General features: G+C 40.1%; 1 protein-coding gene across 2 annotated transcripts in view; it reads right to left on the reverse strand.

The window, feature by feature from the left end:
- Window positions 1-13,371: 13,371 nt before the first annotated feature.
- WWOX (WW domain containing oxidoreductase) overlaps window positions 13,372-18,238 on the reverse strand; it is a 554,700-nt gene continuing 549,833 nt past the window's right edge. The window contains exons 8-9 of one of the 2 annotated variants that reach the window (XM_083370591.1): window positions 15,265-15,449; window positions 13,372-14,860 (exon numbers count right to left, since the gene is read on the reverse strand). In XM_083370591.1, coding sequence (XP_083226717.1) covers window positions 14,794-14,860; window positions 15,265-15,449 — 252 coding nt within the window. In that variant the 3' untranslated portion in view covers window positions 13,372-14,793. Of the gene's footprint in view, window positions 15,450-18,238 lie in introns of both variants that reach the window. The other variant, XM_083370592.1, reaches the window with a different exon arrangement.

Raw genomic sequence — 18,238 nt, forward strand, 5'->3', positions numbered from 1 at the left:
ATTTCCACAACCATTCTTTTAGCTTCTAAACCTCTTACTGTATCATCTTTGTTGCTGTTCTCTCTTCTCTGTACTCTTTTTAGAGCCTGAACATCTTTTTTGTGTTGCGGATGACCAGAACTGGGTGCAGTATTCCAAGTGTGATCTCCTTAGTGCAGTATAAATAGGTACTTCTTTCATTTCAACAGTATCATTTATCAGGACATAGGTAGTGTGGCTTTTCTATCACAGCACCTAGAACAGTATCCTTCTAGAAATCGGTATGATTTATGTAATTTCCATGCATATTTTCAAAAGGGGAAACTTGGGTGTTTTCCTGGAGTTAGTGAGTTGAACCCCTATAGGATTTGTGCTTGTTATAGAGTTTGCCTTAGGATGCCTATAATCTCTTTAGCTCTGATATTGTCCCTGCTTTTTCAGGTGTAAGCCACCTGGAGTCATTTGGATTTGGGCAGCTCTCTAAATTGCATTACATAAATAAAATTAATAGCAGAAAGTGTGTATGTCTTGTGTAAGAGCCAAAGCACTTCTCCCAAACTGCTTTTGAAGGAACTCTATTCTTCTTAGGCACAGCAGCAAAATTGCTACCGTATCTCACCAGCATCTTGTAATAAGAGACAATTTATGGCCTATGATGGAAGGTGGAAAAAGAGAGAGAAAGAGAATGGTATGGTTAGGTATGCTTAATAATCAACATGCACAAGATTTAGATCAAAGCTACACCAAATTTTAAAGTCCTAGCACAGCCTCAGAGCATTTATTATTGCGATAGATAAAATAATTTAATAGACCTTAAATGTTAATGGGTGCTGAGATTTACACTTTAATTGTATTTAATTCAAACCATTCTAGGTTTTATGGGAGACTTTTATCTTTCTGTCCACAAAGAAATAGCCAACTATAACTTTGCCTTGAGCAACAGGGGGACAGATGTCTTTTAGGCAACCTGTAATTATGGGCTATATTGGCATATTTCGTATCACTCCTTAGAAATAGTTTAATTGAAGCAATTGGTGATTTTGTCTAAATGGGGGGGGGGGCTTCCTAGCGAATGAAGGTAAAGTAAAGCATGAAAGAGAAAAGCTTCCCCAAATGGAAATATCTTGTAATAAATGTGAACCAGGGCTTCTACGTCTTGCTATTATCTCCCCAATTTTAAAAAAGGTAACACTTTTATGGCATATTTATAGGCTGTGTTCACACAACACATTTCACCCATATAGTTAGAAGGCTAACGGTTGCATTCATGCAACTGGATACATTTCATTAGTTTTAATCTTGTTTCTTAATATTGTCCATGTGTGTGTGTGTGTGTGTGTGTGTGTGTGTGTTTGTGTATGTGAGACACAGATTCAGAAAATAGATTAACTTGTTAAGCATGTTTAGTATAGTGAATGCAGGAATTCACATGAGCATTGTTCATGCAGCTCTGAATTATTTTCTCCACATGTCCTCTACACCCCCTCTTCTTTCCCCCCTAGATTGCCCTATCATGTTCCTCAAGAGAATTTCAAATCACAGATTGTCATTCTCAGCTACTGCTGTTGAATGAATTCATAGTCATGCGTCAATTAATGTAGGATCAGAGGACACTGTCTCTTAACATTTCTGACTCAAAGTCCAATTAAACATCTGGAATGTCTTGAGGAATTTGTAGGAGCAACATGAACATTTTTAGAGTCAGAAGAGGACTTGTTCAGAGTAAAAGGTGAATGGGTCAAGACCTTCCTTCCTTCCTTCCTGGCTGTTCATCTCAACCTAATGGCTCTTGGTGTCTAACAAAATCTAGGATACAGAATAAATGAACACCAAACAATATAACTTAACCAACACTTTAAAATTAATCATACAGTAAACCATATGTGTCAAGTCTTTAAGGCCATCAGGAAAGCTAACAGGACTATCCAAACCTTGTGGGAGACTGTTCTGTAGGGCAAGTGCCTTGACAAGAAGATGTGACTCCTGAGCCAGATTAGGTGACACTATTTCACAAATGGCCACCAGAACAGGCCCACCCTTACAATTCTGGTGGTGGAGTGGAATGAAAATTATTAGAGATAGATGGTCTTGCAAATCATCTGGGCCCACGCCCGCAGGATTTCATAGTAAAAACTAGCACCTTGAATTGCAAGCCAGCGCAGCTCATGAAGCAGTGGTTTATATGGAGTGTTTTACAAGATATCAAACTTCATTTATTTTTATGAAGTGCATTATCATGCTGTTGCTTTTGGATAAATTAATTTCTTTTATGCCTTGGGAGTCTTTGTTTGAACTGTGGTTAAAGTGTGTGTGTGTGTGTGTGTGTGTTGTGTTTGTGTGTGCATGCTTGCATGTGGTTTGGATTGGTTTAATTACTGATCTGTTTATACTGCACTGTAATTTAGTCCTTGATTTGAATAGTTAGTCTAGGTAGTCGCATACAGTACAAAGGTCAGGATAATATTTCCTTCCTTCCTTCCTTCCTCCCTCAAAACATGCAGCTTTTCTCAGTTGACAGCTGTAAAACTCCTTGATTTAGTTTTAGACTAATGAAAATTATGTTGTTATTATTTATGCTCATTTAACCCACATATTTAGTTTGTTATAAACAAACAGATATATAATTAATCACAATTTTTAAATTCTGCATTTGAATTTTATTGGTCTGAGATTGTATACAATATAAATGAATTCTACTCTATGATGTAGCACTTTATTCATAACAGAATAGCCTTCACTGATCGAGAACCCCAACTTCAGAGATCAGACTGTCTGCTGCTTCATAGCTCTTGTGGTCAAGAAATTTTTCTTTATTTTAAATCGGACCCCTTTCTGTACACTTCCCACCCATTGGCTCTTGTCCTGCCCTTGAACACCACAGAGAATAATTCTAGACCCTCTTCCTGTAGATTGTCAAACCTTCAAACGATTCTGGCTACAGCCATTATCATTTCGTTTTCAGTAGCCCCAGCAACGGGAGTGGGGAGATGCATTCTTCTGGTTTAGTCATAACAATAACTTTCCTGTGGGAACCAAGGTCAAGCTACCTAAGTTTTGGCAGGCTGGAACGTCCGTTAGAAAGTTCCAAAGTAGCTAATTGGGGATTGTGACTTATGACATATTACGGAGGTGGGAAGTTCAACTTCTCACCATGTAACCTTGGGGGAGGGGGGATTTTCAGTCTTGGTTTCACTTTTGTTCGTGCCGTACTATGTAGCCATTAAAAGTGTTTTTTGAGGAAACCAATTGCCTCAGAGTTCTTATTCCTACTGGTCTCATCTATCAGAACCATGACATGGATACCCTTTCAACTATTGGAAGACTATTATCGTTTATTTATATTTAGGACATTCTTTCGTATGCTAAATCTACCACAGATTGCAAAGTTGGCTCTTTCATGGTGGAGTATCAACTTTGTGAACTGGTTTGTGCTTAGCAGGCTACGTGGATCTATTTTCTGAGAACTGTAAGCCATGGTTTGCGGCTCGAAATGTTTCAAAAGGCCAACGAAATCTGGCTTATTTGCAAACCAGCTTTACTGAAAGGTTATGGAACTCCCATCAGCTTAAGCTCCATATTCTGAAGTTGGTAGCTTGGTGATTTCCAGGAGGAATATTTGGAGGGCGGGGGGGGGGAGGCTCAAATAGTAGTCTTCATGCATTGGTAAGCCTTTGTGTAGCTGCTGTTCCTCTTAAAGTTCCTGAAATAACTGTAAATGCAAAGAAAACACCCCTCTGTTTTGTGACACCCACTCTGAATGGCCTCTGAGGGTACAAAAGTGATCCTGGAAGAGTTCTATAATGGGCCTGGGCTGCCCCTGTGGCTTATAATATTATACTATAAACAACAACATCACTAATAATATTAATTCAGGGGTGATGCTCACCTGGGTGTTAAGCAACAGGCTTTAATTCACATTCCTGACCGCTGCAGGGTAAGCAATGATAATTTATTAGGAAAGTAAATGTGATTGTGATGGGAAATCTCAGTGCTGTAGTTGAAAAGAGGCTTATCCTCGGCTTTCAGGTAAACAGTGCAGGGATATTTTTTTTTAAATTCCATTTATATCCCGCCCTTCTCCGAAGACTCAGGGTGGCTTACAAGCTTAGCAGTAGCCTTCATTCTATGTATATGCCTGCTTATTAGGGCTTTCACACACACCCCAAGCGGCATTATTACAAAGTCAGCTTAATTGCCCCCAACAACCTGGGTCCTCATTTTACCTACCTGGGAAGGATGGAAGGCTGAGTCAACCTTGAGCCTGGTGGGACCCGAACCTGCACTAATTGCAGGCAGCTGGTGTTACTTAAGGAGGCGTTAGCCCACTGCTCCACCAAGGGATGCTGGCCAGGTTGTTTCCACAAGATGGCAAACAACTTCTAATTGCCTGTGTTGATGCAAACTAGGCAGTACTGACTTACCTTGACTCAGTGGGATTTTGACAATTAGAGAACTGAAAATGCAAATTCCAAAGCCATAGTTTTGTTGACTCTCTATTTTTTTCCCCCTTCAATTTTCACCTCCCTGCTTGGTCCCACACATCTAAATTTTCTTCCCGTGGTCTCAGACGTGAAAGTAAACAGCTTCCCTAGAAAACTAAATGGCAAATAGCTTTGGTTTTCTGAGTCTTTGGTGTCACGTGACCTGTTTTGTGTCTCAGTTGAGCCGTGTCAAAGAGGGGCTCAGGATACGTGCGTGTGAATTTGGGTCTATGGCAGAATTGCCATTGTGGACCCTTGAAGAATTGGAACTGTATAAATTTCTGATTTGGATCAGCCTGAATGCCTTGACTGACTAACATGTGTATTAGAAGGTAGGCTTTGGCTCAGATGCTAAGAAAGAGAGGGTTGAAAGTCCTGTGGAGTTCCTTAAATGTATTTTGCAAAAGAGGTGAACACCTTTGATTCAATCTCGAAAGGGCCTAAAAAGAGGTCCTTTCCCACCAGGAGAAGGGAACATTCTCCCTTCAAAAGAATAACCAAAATAGCTTTGTATTTCAAAAGTCAATCTGACCCAGAATTCAACACAACTGGAAACCCCGTTTAGATCACAATTCTATATATGGACTTTTACCATATCCAACATTTAGATTGTTCTGTTTTGATAGCAAAGACAAGGAAAGAGCTGTATCACAATAAAACCATGATGAAAAAAAGCAGAAACAAACTCAAATAGCATTTTTCCTGGAATTCGCAGTACAGTTCTGGGCTCCAAAGCTAACCAAAGAGTGTATATGAGATTCAAGGTGCTGGTGATGACCTACAAAGCCCTAAATGACATGGGTCCGGATTATTTTACAGGAGCACCTTCTGCCGGGGTCAACTTCCCATCGTCCTGTGCGCTCCCACAGAGAGGGCCTCCTCAGGGTGCCGTCGGTCAGGGAGTGCCGGCCGGCGGCCCCCAGGGGGAGAGCATTCTTTGTGGGCATGCCCACCCTCTGGAATCAGCTGCCTGTTGAGCTTCGGATGGCTCCCGACCTTCGCTCTTTTTGCCGTGACCTGAAAACCTGGTTATTCGAGCTTGCCGGCCTGGACTGAGGGATTGGGATTTTAAATTTTAGAATTTGATTTACTTGGTTTGGGGCTAATTTTAATTTAATTTATTTTTAACTTTGTATGCCATGTTTTAATTGCCCTGTACACCGCCCCGAGTCCTTTGGGAGAAGGGCGGTATATAAATCTAATAAAATAAATAAATAAATATCATGGGGCAAGACACACACAAATGAGTTGAATTCAGTGTGGGCAGAATAAGGAATATCCCTCATAAATTCAATATATCATCCATCGAAAATAGAGCAGAAAGAACTTGTGAGACGTGCCAAACCGACAAATTAAAAACTGCAGAGAATCTCCTTCGATTGGGGCGACACATAAATGCAAATGCAAATAATTGATTAGAGCCCTTGTAGCAATACATAAAGGAGTCCCACGATATTTTGAAAATTTGAATTTATTGGAGCTGAATGCCCTAATTTTACAAAAAAAATATACTTTGCTTAGAATTGCCTACATCTTTAGGCACTACCTTAATCAATCTTAGGTCTTTGGTTAGGAACTGAACTTTTAAAGTTTTCATCAGTTTTAGGCAGCAGATTACTCGCGATCATCATCAGTAATCTATTTTGATCCTCTTATTTATAGGCTTGGTTTGCATCACTCTTGGTTTTGAAACGAAGCATTAAGTGCATTGCAAAAAAAAAAAAAAAATTGCTTCCTTCAGGATGAGATGAGGCCAGTGGCTCATTTAGAAGTTTACACTGAATTTAACTCAAACTGCTGAAAAATGACTCTTCAATCATTGCTAACCGTTTGCACGGTGGGAAATTCCTGGCAGATTCCACACTTGTCTAATCCAATTTCCTACCATAGCAGACTGTTTTTCCCCTCTACCAGACACGTAGCAGGTGACACAGAGGGCTTCAAGATGCTACTTGGGTGGAGCAGATAAGCTGGTTTCCTAGAGTTAGCAATGTATTGGCTCCTTTGGGGAAGAGGATAGCAGATAAATGCTGTGTGATATGCTGAAACAGTGATATTAGGAACCATCTGGAACCTCACCGTTGCATTTGTGCAGACTCCACTCTTTCCCCATCGGTGGGAAAAGGATGTCCATGTGAAGAGTCCTCAGTATAAGTCCAGGAGATACGCATTTTCTTGACCAATATGTGCAACTTGTTCAAGGCCTGCTATTTTACTTGGCTGTCCATTGGATCTCCAGGCTCATGAAATTAGAAGTTGTATTTGAATCCCATAGCCTTCTTTTTGCAGCTCTGGCTTAAAAGAGGCAGGTGGTCAAAATGAAATTTGTGACTGGTTTCTCAAAGGAATAGAAAGGAAAGGGGCATGTAGTGGCTTTGGAGGACTCAAGAGTACTTTAAGATGCTCAGACACACATGCTGAATGCTCTCAAAAGAGAAAGGAAAACAAAACTTGCTAAGATTATTCCGTTTGCTTTCACTTTGGCAACCAGCAGCCAAAGTGCTGCGGGGGTGGGGGGTGGGTGGGGGTGGGACAAGGTGCTTGATCACAGAAAAGTAGACTTTCCCTCCATTATATAAAAAAGTCAATTTTGATGCTGATTGTGTCTTTTAGAAGAGGATGGATTTACCTGCTTCTGTTCAGTAACTTTTTTTTTACTATTTATTTATTTTTATTTTAATCCCATTTATATCCCGCCCTTCTCCGAAGACTCAGGGCGGCTTACAATTTAAAGCACAAATCAATGTGCTTAGCAATAGCCTTCATTCTATGTATATGCCTGCTTATTAGGGCTTTCACACACACCCCAAGCGGCATTATTACAAAGTCAGCTTAATTGCCCCCAACAATCTGGGTCCTCATTTTACCTACCTCGGAAGGAGGGAAGGCTGAGTCAACCTTGAGCCTGGTGGGACGCGAACCTGCACTAATTGCAGGCAGCTGGTGTTACTTAAGGAGGCATTAGCCCACTGCTCCACCAAGGCTCTGCTCTACCAAGACTTTGTTATGGAAAAAGAACAAAAAAAGAAAAAAGAAAAAAAGATTTGATGTTGAAGCTATGTTTGTTTGTTTACATAGATTTAAAGAATGCCTGACTCCAACCAAGTCCGAGTGCTTTACTTCATAAAAAAACAAAACAAAAAAAACCACACCCACCCTGTAACAACAGATGAAGAAATAGAAGATACAAACCTAGGAAATACATGCAAAGAGGGCAAAATTTTATCAGGCGAAATCTTACCTGCCACTGCTCCAAGATCTGAGAAAACAGACAGGCATTCAGTGGAGCCATAATATAATGGTATGTGAGAAACATTTTGGGAAATGATGCCTAGAGAACGGTCAAGGCCGTTGGGCTGTAAAGGAGGCAGCAGGAAATTGGTACTTTCAGAGTACAAGATTCTTTTAATGTAGCTTTACAACAAAGTAGAAGCAACTTATTGGAGTCCTGGTGGCGCAATGGTTAAAGTGCAATATTGTAGGCCATCTCTGCTCACAGCCTGGAGTTCAATCCTGACGGGGTTTAAGGTTGATTCAGCCTTTCATCCTTCTGAGGTCAGTAAATGAGGACCCAGACTGTTGAGGGCAATATGCAAATAATGCTTACAATATAAACTGCTCAGAGAGTGCTGTCAAGTGCTATGGGGTGGGTATACAAGCCTAAATGCTATTGCTATAGCTAATATTGGTCATGTTTCCTGTCTTGCCTACATGAGAAAACTGACACATATTTCTGTGAGGTTGCTGTTCCAGAGGGTAGATGCTGTAAGAGAGAAGGCACACCTCCAAATCCCAACAGGTGACATTGTTTAATTGAACAAAGTCTCTCAAATTTGCCAGATTTTCCTGTGTGGATAGAAGCCACTGGAGATAGGTGGTTTATCAAATAACCAGAGCCTATGGACAATCAACCAGTGGAACAGCTTACCCCCAGAAATCGTGGGCGCTCTATCACTGGAGATTTTAAAGAAGAGACTAGACATTCACCTGTCTGAGACAGTATAGGTTCTCCTGCTTGAGCAGGGGGCTGGACTAGAAGACCTCCAAGGTCCCTTCCAGCTCTATTCTATTCTATTCTATTCTATTCTATTCTATTCTATTCTATTCTATTCTATTCTATTCTATTCTATTCTATTCTATTCTATTCTATTCTATTCTATTCTATTCCATTCCATTCCATTCCATTCCATTCCATTCCATTCCATTCCATTCCATTCCATTCCATTCCATTGTAATTTTAAGTATGGTGGGACCTGCGGATGAAGTTTTGTTGAGGAGAAAACTGTGCAGGGGAAAGAGGCCAGCCTTCACAAAGAATTCCTCTTTAACAGTTTTCTTCCTTCTTATTCTTGTTCCCCTTGTGTGTTCTTTTTGTTCTCCACCCACTCACTGAAAGCAGGCCAGATGTGTCCACAGGTTAAAAAAGTAAAAGTTTGCAGCCACAACATTGCAGTCAAAGCTCTGCCCCAAACAAAGATAGATACTCCTACAGCAGGTTATGATGACAGAAACAAAAGCAAGACTAAGTAGCTTGAAGATTAGACACCTTCTCTTTTCCCAACCTTTTCTTAGCCTGCAAATGTTTCTGGTTTGCCTCCACTGAAGCTTTGTACAGAGTGACCCATATTTTGCATGCCTAAGCCTGTGGCATGTTAAAATATTCCTTTATCGTGTAGAAGGTTTGACCTCAGAAGGCTATGTTTAGGAAAAAGTGATACATAACCATGTAGGAAATGCAAATAAGTGCATGTTCTAGTAGGGAAAATTGGCTTGCCAAATAGATAGAATAAGAAAAGGAAAGAAAAATATTGTGCATAAAGATAGCAAAGAATTTTCTTGTGGATTTTCTGCTTTTGCTTAGGTTGCCAACTGAAACAGAAGTTGTGCCCTCACTCTAGTGAAGAGAATATTTGTTAATGTTGCACCAAACATATGGGATGAGTATAAAGGTGTGCGCTAGCAAGATGTGGAGCTTGACCTATGTTTTTCTATGGACTTTTGTGGCCACTCAAAGAGGGTGGTTTGGGCATTATATAGATTTGTCAAGAGGTATCTTTATAGGAAAGGGACGCGGTGGCTCAGTGGGTTAGGACGCTGAGCTTGTCCATCAGATGGTCGGCAGTTTGGTGGGTCGAATCCCAAGTGCCGTGTAACAGAGTGAGCGCCTGTTACTCGTCCCAGCTTCTGCCAACCTAGCAGTTCGAAAGCACGTAAAAATGCAAGTAGAAAAATAGGGACCACTACGGTGGGAAGGTAACAGCGTTCTGTGCGCCTTTGGCGTCTAGTCATGCCGGCCACATGACCACGGAGACGTCCTCAGACAAGCGCTGGCTCTTCAGCTTTGAAACGGAGATGAGCACCGGCCCCTAGAGTTGGAAACGACTAGCACGCATGTGCGGGGGAACCTTTACCTTTACCTTTTTATCTTTATAGGAAGAGCAAATACCAGAAAACAAAGATTAACCTAGTTTAGCCCTATAGAAGGAAGCTTGGAATTGAGTAAGGATTCATTTCCCCAGACTGTAGCGAGGGAGGGCAGGAAAGAAGAAAAAGCCTTAAAAAAAGAACCCAGGAACTGTAACAATGTTTACTTCGTTTTGAAAACTTCGTTCATTTATTTTTACTGCGCTTGGGGTGGTTCTTATTCCCCCCCCTCTTGCAAACGGTTTCCATATGACCAAATACATAGATTTGGTTTGCAAAAATCCCTTTAAAAAATCCCTCTAATTTAGGAAGGAGCTTCCCCTGAATACAGGCTGATCGGAACAGGGAAAGTAAAGTTTATAGGCGTGGAAGACCAGAAAGAATTACAGCAGGAGAGGGAGAGAACAAAGTGTTTATCAAACAGCTGAGGCCATTCTCTTTTCTAGCCAGATATAATTATCAATTCTTAAGCAGCAAAGGACAAAAGAGGAACTGTCTAGACTATCTCACTTACAAGATATTGATTGTCCCAGTGGTAAACTGGTTAGTATAAGTGTATTTGGTTGGAAAGGTCATGAGTTTTAACACCTGGCAGAAAGCGATTCAACCTTGACATAAGTCAAATTATTGCAGTGTTGCTGAAAAAGACTTTCTAAGGCTCAGTTTTTCACCCCAAGGATATTTTGTCTTTTACTCTTTGGAAGGATCCCTGTTCAAGACAAAAAATGCATGTATTTTATTCCTTCTGAAGAGTTGGATATTGCCCTTCTAATCTCCCATTTTTTGGTAATAATAATCTCTTCTTTTTAAAGTAGCTGATGTGGAGAATATTCGATACGCGGGGGCAATTACTTGCTGTTGTACCAATGAGTGATGTGATTTTAATAAACACTGTATTTAAAATAAATTACATTTAGATTGTCCTACCTACTTCCTTGACTGGATCTTGCCCATTTTGAGCCAGGGGCATTTGCATTGTAGTCAAAATTCAGCAAAAGCTCTTGCAGCAACTTGTTTACACCAATAATACATTTGCAAAGAGCAGAGGTGGCTATTGTCAACCACTGAAATGGTACGTGGGAAAGGGCTTGGGAGATGGAGCTTAGAGAATGGTCAGATAAGAAGCAGCATAGCCCACAGGCTGGATAGTGGGCTGGCCAAGATGCTTAGAAGAGACCCTCTCTAATTTCTGAATTAGAAATGAGGAGATTTGTACTTTCAAACTTGCAAGATTGATGTTAGCCTTCCCTGATAGATCAGAAAGGAAATATTGCAAGATAACCTAATTCTATTTTATTGTGAAGCTACATGAACAGAATCTTGCAAGTCTAAAAGTAGGACTCTTTTGCCAACTCATTTACAGTCCAAGAAATTCCATCACTTTCCAAGGTAACAAAGGACATCAGCTAACCCTAGATCTGTGCACCAAGATAAGAAAATGTAGCCACTTCAACAGTAATAGATATTTAATATGATGGGCAGAGTTTTCCTCTGACATGTGTGGTGTTCTTTGCCAACAAACCAAAGTTCCACCAATTTGCATACAGAGATAGATACTATCATTAATGAATCTGAGAATGGAAGCTGTTAGTGAAGAAAGAAAAACTTTCAGGCCACCAATTTAGATAAATTATCCGATGCTTCATCTATCAACAGATCAATAAATAAGTTTGACTAAAGGGAAATGCACTGAATTATGTACCAAAGTACAATGCAGCATTTAAAGCTAATGGCTTTGAATTATCGAGAACTTCAACCATTTATCAAAGTGCAAAGAAGCAATTATTTTGGAAATATTGTTCCTTTTTATTTATCACAAAGCCATTTCATCCCTTTTAAATATTGCTATTTTAGTTGCTTAAAGAAGGGTTTCTGAAATGATGGAAAGCAAGGAACGTAGCGGTAATGAGCTGATCAAAGAATCAAGGCTAGATTTTTGTTGTGCAGAAAATCCCCAGTTTAGTAAAACAATTCCGTATGGGAATCTAATGTACTCCTTTCTTTAGCAGCTTGCTAAAAATATATGATGGACACAGCAGCAAATAAGGGCACTCTATGTATGTTTTAGGAACACAGATTGTATTCGATCTTTGGATAAGCTCTCAGTTCATTTCTTAATTGACATACACCTTCACTTCCTTCTAAAATAAGTTTACATAATCCCAGGACAACAGGCTTTTGAATTAGTGGTGCCAGCAATGCCTCCATGTTCCACGTTACCACACCTCTTTTAACACAAATGCACAGGCATAGTAGAATCTTTCTTGCACATAAATGGGAAACAATGTAGGAAATGCATGTTATTCAGAGAGGTGGTGTGCAAAATAAATTCCAGACTGGCTTGGAATCTAGATAGAGCAGGGGTGTCAAGCTCAATTTCAATGAGGGCCACATCAGCATTGCGGTTGCCCTCAAGGGACCGGGTGGGTATGGCCAGGGTGGGCGTGGCCTACTGGGTGGGCGTGGCTAGAATGCGTATGGCCTACTGGGTGGGCGTGGCCAGCTCTACATCGTTCGCATCAAGGGTGCCTATGGGGGTCTGGGCAGGAGTGGGACAGATCTGAGGGTCTCTGGCAGAAGGAGGGTCTCTGGGCCAGGGCCTAGGCAGTGGGGGCCGTTCCCTCACTGTTTCCAGGATGGCTTCGCGGGCCACATGAAACCACTTCGCAGGCCGGATCCAGCCCCCGGGCCTTGTGTTTGACATGTCTGAGATAGAGGAAGATGTGATGCTTCTGCAGCTTTTGTGTCACCAAAATAACAGAAGAAAGCAGTTTTGAGCTTTCTTTTGCTTTGCACTGAATGTGCCAGAGCAGAGAAGAATAAGACATGGTTGAACTCTTTGTATACTTGAATGTTCTCTTATCTGTCTTAGCCATCAGGATGATGAAAATGGAGTGTTCAGCCGTAGAATGTCCACCTGTTCCTTACTGGGTGCCTTTTGGGTGTGCGAGTAGAAGGTAATCCAGTCTGCCTTGTGAATGAGGTTATTTAAAGGGCCTATTCTCCAATCCAAGACTTTTTACGGAAACTTCATGTCATCCAACTACCGTTTATCGAGTACCTTCTCGGTTGTAGCACACAGCAGGAACATTTTGCAAATTTTCTTATGTTAGTAATTATAGAACATTTTTATTATACACAAAAATGCATCTTTCTTGCATTATACACAACTGCCTTAAAATGTGGGTTAGTATGATTCTCCCCTGTAATGTAACGAAAGAAGCTTACTTAATGCAGTGCTGGAATGAACACTGGGGCTAGTCACCACAGAAGTTTACAGAAGAAGTCGTTTGGCTAAAAATGTAGAGGGAAATTCATTATCTGACCTTCATGAGATCTCAGATGAGGTTCTCCTGAAGGCTGAGCTCCTAACTGTCAACAGTCAGGGAAAATACGAAAGAATGGCCCAAGACTTTTTCTTCATGTGGAGAAAAGAAGAAGCTGTCCACCTTTCTCCTACAAGGCAGGAAACGCTTTATCGCTGGTCATCCAGGAGAATATTCTCCACTTGTATCTAATGTATTGTAGATGCCATCAGGAATGGGTGCTTATCTCCTTAAAGCTTCTGGTAACCTCATTTGGTCCTTCGGGGTGACAGTTAAATCTAGAGAGATAAAATCCGTTCCTTGGACTAGATTCAACCACCCTTTCCCTGCAGCAATCAAGAGCCCTGAATATATCTGCCGAAATTCTTAATGATTATGTTCATTAAGCAAATTATCGTTAGACTCACTCTTCTTTATCCCAGCCTCACAAGGGCAAATGAGAACACAGCTTTGGAAGAAGTAAAAGGTCAAACCAACCAACTCAAATGTAAAGGAAAAATATCAGTAAGAACACATATCCTTACAAATGGGAAGGATTGCGATATAGAATTAACCATTATTTTATTTGCTTCTTTATTGCAGGTAACACAATGCCGGTTTGCAGATGGCTTACAACGAATTCCTGGCATGAAGAGCGAAGCTACAAAGCACAAAACAGTGGGGAACAAAAATAAAAACCTACAGACAAATGAACTTGGGATAGAACAAGGGAGAAAAAGTGAATTTTCATGGCGTCGAAGAATTCTTTTATTTTTCCCCTCAAGTTTTCTTTTCTTAAAAAAACAAACAAAAACAAACAAAAGGAACTAAGACATTGACAGGAGCCATTTCTCTTCAGGTGACAGTACTCAAGCATGTTCTTTTATTACATTTAACTTGAAAAAGAAAAAAAAGAAAAACTGAATGAACATAGTGCTGAGTGAACTGGGCCACTGGTGATGATATTTGCTGTACATCCAACTTTCCTTAAAATTCCCAACTTTCCATCCCTCTGGTTACCTACACCCTATGTGTTTGTAAAGAAACAAGTTCCCCCTGCAGTATTTAGAGAATGGTTTGCAAATGTATCTTTTAATATCATATTTTATGGATATTGTACTATATATATTTAACTAGAATGGGCGTAACCTGAACTTTGAGAATCTTCTCATTTCAGGCAAAGTGGTTTTCATTTGCCATCAAGAAGACTTTTCGATTATTTAATACTTGGGATTGTTTTACTGAACTTTGAAGTGCAGAAAGCAAAATCAGCCATGGGCTGTTCTCCTCAGAGAGGAGAATCCAAATAACAAAGTGAAATTCCTAGGGGGTTATTTGAAGTCTTATGTGTGTTTTATTTTTCCAAGCAGAGTATAGAAATCAAATTTCTTCAAGGGCCAATTCAACCCATTGCAGAAAGTTAACTTTTTAAGAAGCAGGGATATCTCTGGTGTGTGTCCCTGTTTTAAAACACACTGTCAGGCACTTTACACATTATTTTCCTGGGTGTACACTGTAAACAAAAAAAGTGCGGGACAGTGGCATTACGCTTGCAAAATTGTAATATGCAATTCAGCTTCTGCTTCTTTTCCCCAAAAAACTGCTTACCAAATCATTCTCTGACTTTTTCCAGGGACCTCCATTGGATATTTCCTTTCTCTCTCTCTCTCTCTCTTAAAAAAAATCAGTTCAGGCTGTAATCATGGGTAACAAAAGCTAAGAGAATTATGCCTATCTCTATCTTTTTTTTTTCTTTTAAAAAAAGTTCAGACAGTAATCATACGAAGCAAAGCTGAGAGAATTAAGCCTAGCAGAATTACGCTCTCCATTAGCCCTGTGCCATTCATATTTCCCTCCCATCTGTTTTTCTGCCGGTCATGATCGCTATCATTTCATTTAACGCTAACTAATCTGTAGCTCTAACCTTCTCTAGATGATAGGATTGGAAGATGTCCAATATTGGCACGTTCCTTTCTCTCCACCTCCCTAACACCCCTCCCCCACCTCACCCCTCTGTGTCTGAAAATATATATATATATCTATACTCTGCATGGGTTGGTCTTTCTCCTCCTTACTTGCCCTGCCTGCCAATTCTTTCCTGGATCAGCTTCTCGCTGAGGTCCCACAAGGCAGCCGCATCCATTCCATTCTGCGCCTGTTGCGATGGCACGCAGCGACAGCAGTTGTTGAAATACAACCCTCCCAGACCTTCCAGTTCTGCTGCGACAGCACAGTAGACAGTGGTGGCTGCTCCTTGTTGCTGTAATTAAAACAAAACAACGACAAAAGAGAGTGAGGGGACATGTTGTGAATGCAAAGGTTAAAACCAGACTGGCTTGACAAAAGCCCGTGTGCTCATCAAGGGCAGATTAGCAACTTGGCCTGGATTCAGAGCGAGTCCAGAAGGGCCCTGCCCTGTGCCATCCATCTTATAATTAGTGGTGTCTCGTTAAGTGTGCCTGAATCCATCTTTTCTCAGATGAGTAAGGATGCTCCTTGAAGTAGTAGCTCAATAAAAGTAGCTTGAAAATCACATGAATTCTAGCCTTTTCCCCCCAATCAATTTGATGAAGTGTTTTCCAGAAAGGGGGAGGAGTGGATGGCTGAATCCAGCCTAGGGCCACTAAAGTTGATCATCTGTTCCCACGAATGACACAGAGGTTTTGTTAGCATTTGAGGTTAAAAGTGAATGTAATTTGAACAGCTTCAGGAGGAATGATTTGGGGGGAGGGGGGGCTCTCTTTTATCTCTGCTTAGGGGTTGTTTTCATTCAAATTGAGAACCAAAGCTTGAAGATGCGCGCTTGCTGGTAGCTAAACTTGCCAACTCATCTCTAGCAAAAAGAGGTACAGAAAACAACAAATAAGACCCTCTATGGCTGTCCTCTGCAGTGATGCACAGTAGGAATATACAACCAGGTGCAGATTATGAAGTGCATAGACGAAGTGACAACAGTCATAATTCCACAGAAGATGCACAGCCTGTGTTTGTTTCAGATTCACCAGCAAAGGTCTTTCTTGCTTCACCCCCACCCCTGAATTCCTGAAATGAAAGCTCTTCTGCAAGATCTCCCAACGTTTTTGCTGGGGGAGAAAAGAGAGGTGGGAAACTACATCAGCAATTTCATGAGAGCAACTGGGGCTAGGAGAAGATACCAACTCCTGCCGTAGGAAGGAAGGAAATAGGCTACCTTGCTTCTAAATGGATTGGATGGCAGAAGTAAGCATTTGGATTGGATGAAGGGATCCATCCAAAGTGTAAAATGTTGCCCCAGATATTTTTACATTGAAAAGAATTACCCCCACCTGCAAATCTGTTGTAAACTTCAATAGGACAGTTCATTTGAAGAATGAATTTGAAGTTAGGTCACCTATCCTTTGGGATTTCGGACCCTGTTTGCCGAACTAGGTAATTGATCACTCTCTGATTTTTTATTCCAAATAAACTAAGAGATGTCCACCATTTCAGTGGCATAGAATGCAATTGGAAATGCTGAAATTGTCTATGTGAGTACATGTGCATGCACACACACATATATGAATGAAGTCTTAGTTGATGAAAAAGGATCTCTTCTAATGAATATCTGTTCATTGGGGAATGATGTGATAGTGCTCATCTAAAGATCTAACTTGTTAAGGTATGGACTTAAACTAGTTCTGTTCTGACACAGTGGGAAAAATATTAAATTAGGGTGGAGTTTCCATTGTCCAAATTTGTGGGAAAGGATGGAGATTTGCTTTGTAATCTATTTAAAGACATGTAGCTTCTTATATTCCAATAAGACACTTTCAAATCTAGAATCTATAAGCTTATTATTTTTAGTGGAAGATCCATTTTTTTCTGTTTGTTTGTTTCCATGTTTGGAAATGTGTTTCACTTGTTTTTTCTAGCAGGAGAAACAAAAGATGGTTAAACTACCTACTACTAATTTTGTGAAAATATGACATAAATTAGTCATAACCCAGTGCAGAAATTTTCTCTTTTAGTTAGTGTTTCAGCAAGTCTGAATAACTTTATACCATAAATATGTTATGTTATAGATCAATATAAAGAATAGCTGACCTTTCCATTGCAATTTCTAAGCATTGCATTCCTTAAGAATAGAAAAAAAGCTATTTAACTATGCAAAATATTAATTTTCCCTTTCCTGACAAACTTCATATTATCCAAATTTCTGAAAAGTCTGACTCCAATTATGAAATTATAAAGGAGATTTATTATTAACTGTTATTTATCCTAGTGCGAATACAGTTCTTTAATATATATTTTGGGGCAAAGTGGGGATGCAAAATAAAAGCAAATGTTATTTAAAAAATGATTATTCATAACAATGACAACAGAAGAAGAAAAGCCCATTGGGAATTAATTGTATGATTTAAACACCCTTCCTCATTACATACATCACATATTGCTCGGGCTATGACCTAACTAAATTGAGTGTTTGTCAAATAATCACAGGCATTTTAATTAGAGCTGTCACTGAATTAAAGGAATTTGAGTTGTGTAATTGGATGAGTTTAGTCAATTGGCTGCCTTTGTGTAAATTTGCATAACCTAATTTGTGCATGTGTCTACTTACATAAGACCAACAGAACCAAAGGAAGTCCTATTTCTTTTGTTAGAGATATTTTCCCCCCAAGAACATGATCTGTTCAGTCTAGTTTTTTTGATGGAATATGCTCATCATACGCCCACCTCCTACAAGCCAAGGAAATTCATCCAAGTAGGATGCTAATGAAACAGCTTTTGATTTCTATATCAGAATCTGAATTTGTTGCCTGAGTGGAGGTAGCTGGAAAATGGCAAAGTCCAGCTTAAAGAGCAAAGGGAAATTCCTTGTCTTAAATGAACCCAATTAATCACGGGGTTTCATTAAAAAAGCAAAAACAAAACTTGCTTGGAAGTTCTAAAGGCTTGATTTGAACAACATTAGTTTTGATCTGTTCAGTTAATTGGTTACATTGACCAATAGCCCAGCAGCTCTGGAGAAGAAGAATACAAAAAGTGTACTTTTTGACCTTGCTGGTTTATCTACAAATTTGGAAGGCT

This window comes from Vipera ursinii (assembly GCF_947247035.1).
Source record: "Vipera ursinii genome assembly, chromosome: 10".
Classification (NCBI taxonomy): domain Eukaryota; kingdom Metazoa; phylum Chordata; class Lepidosauria; order Squamata; family Viperidae; genus Vipera; species Vipera ursinii.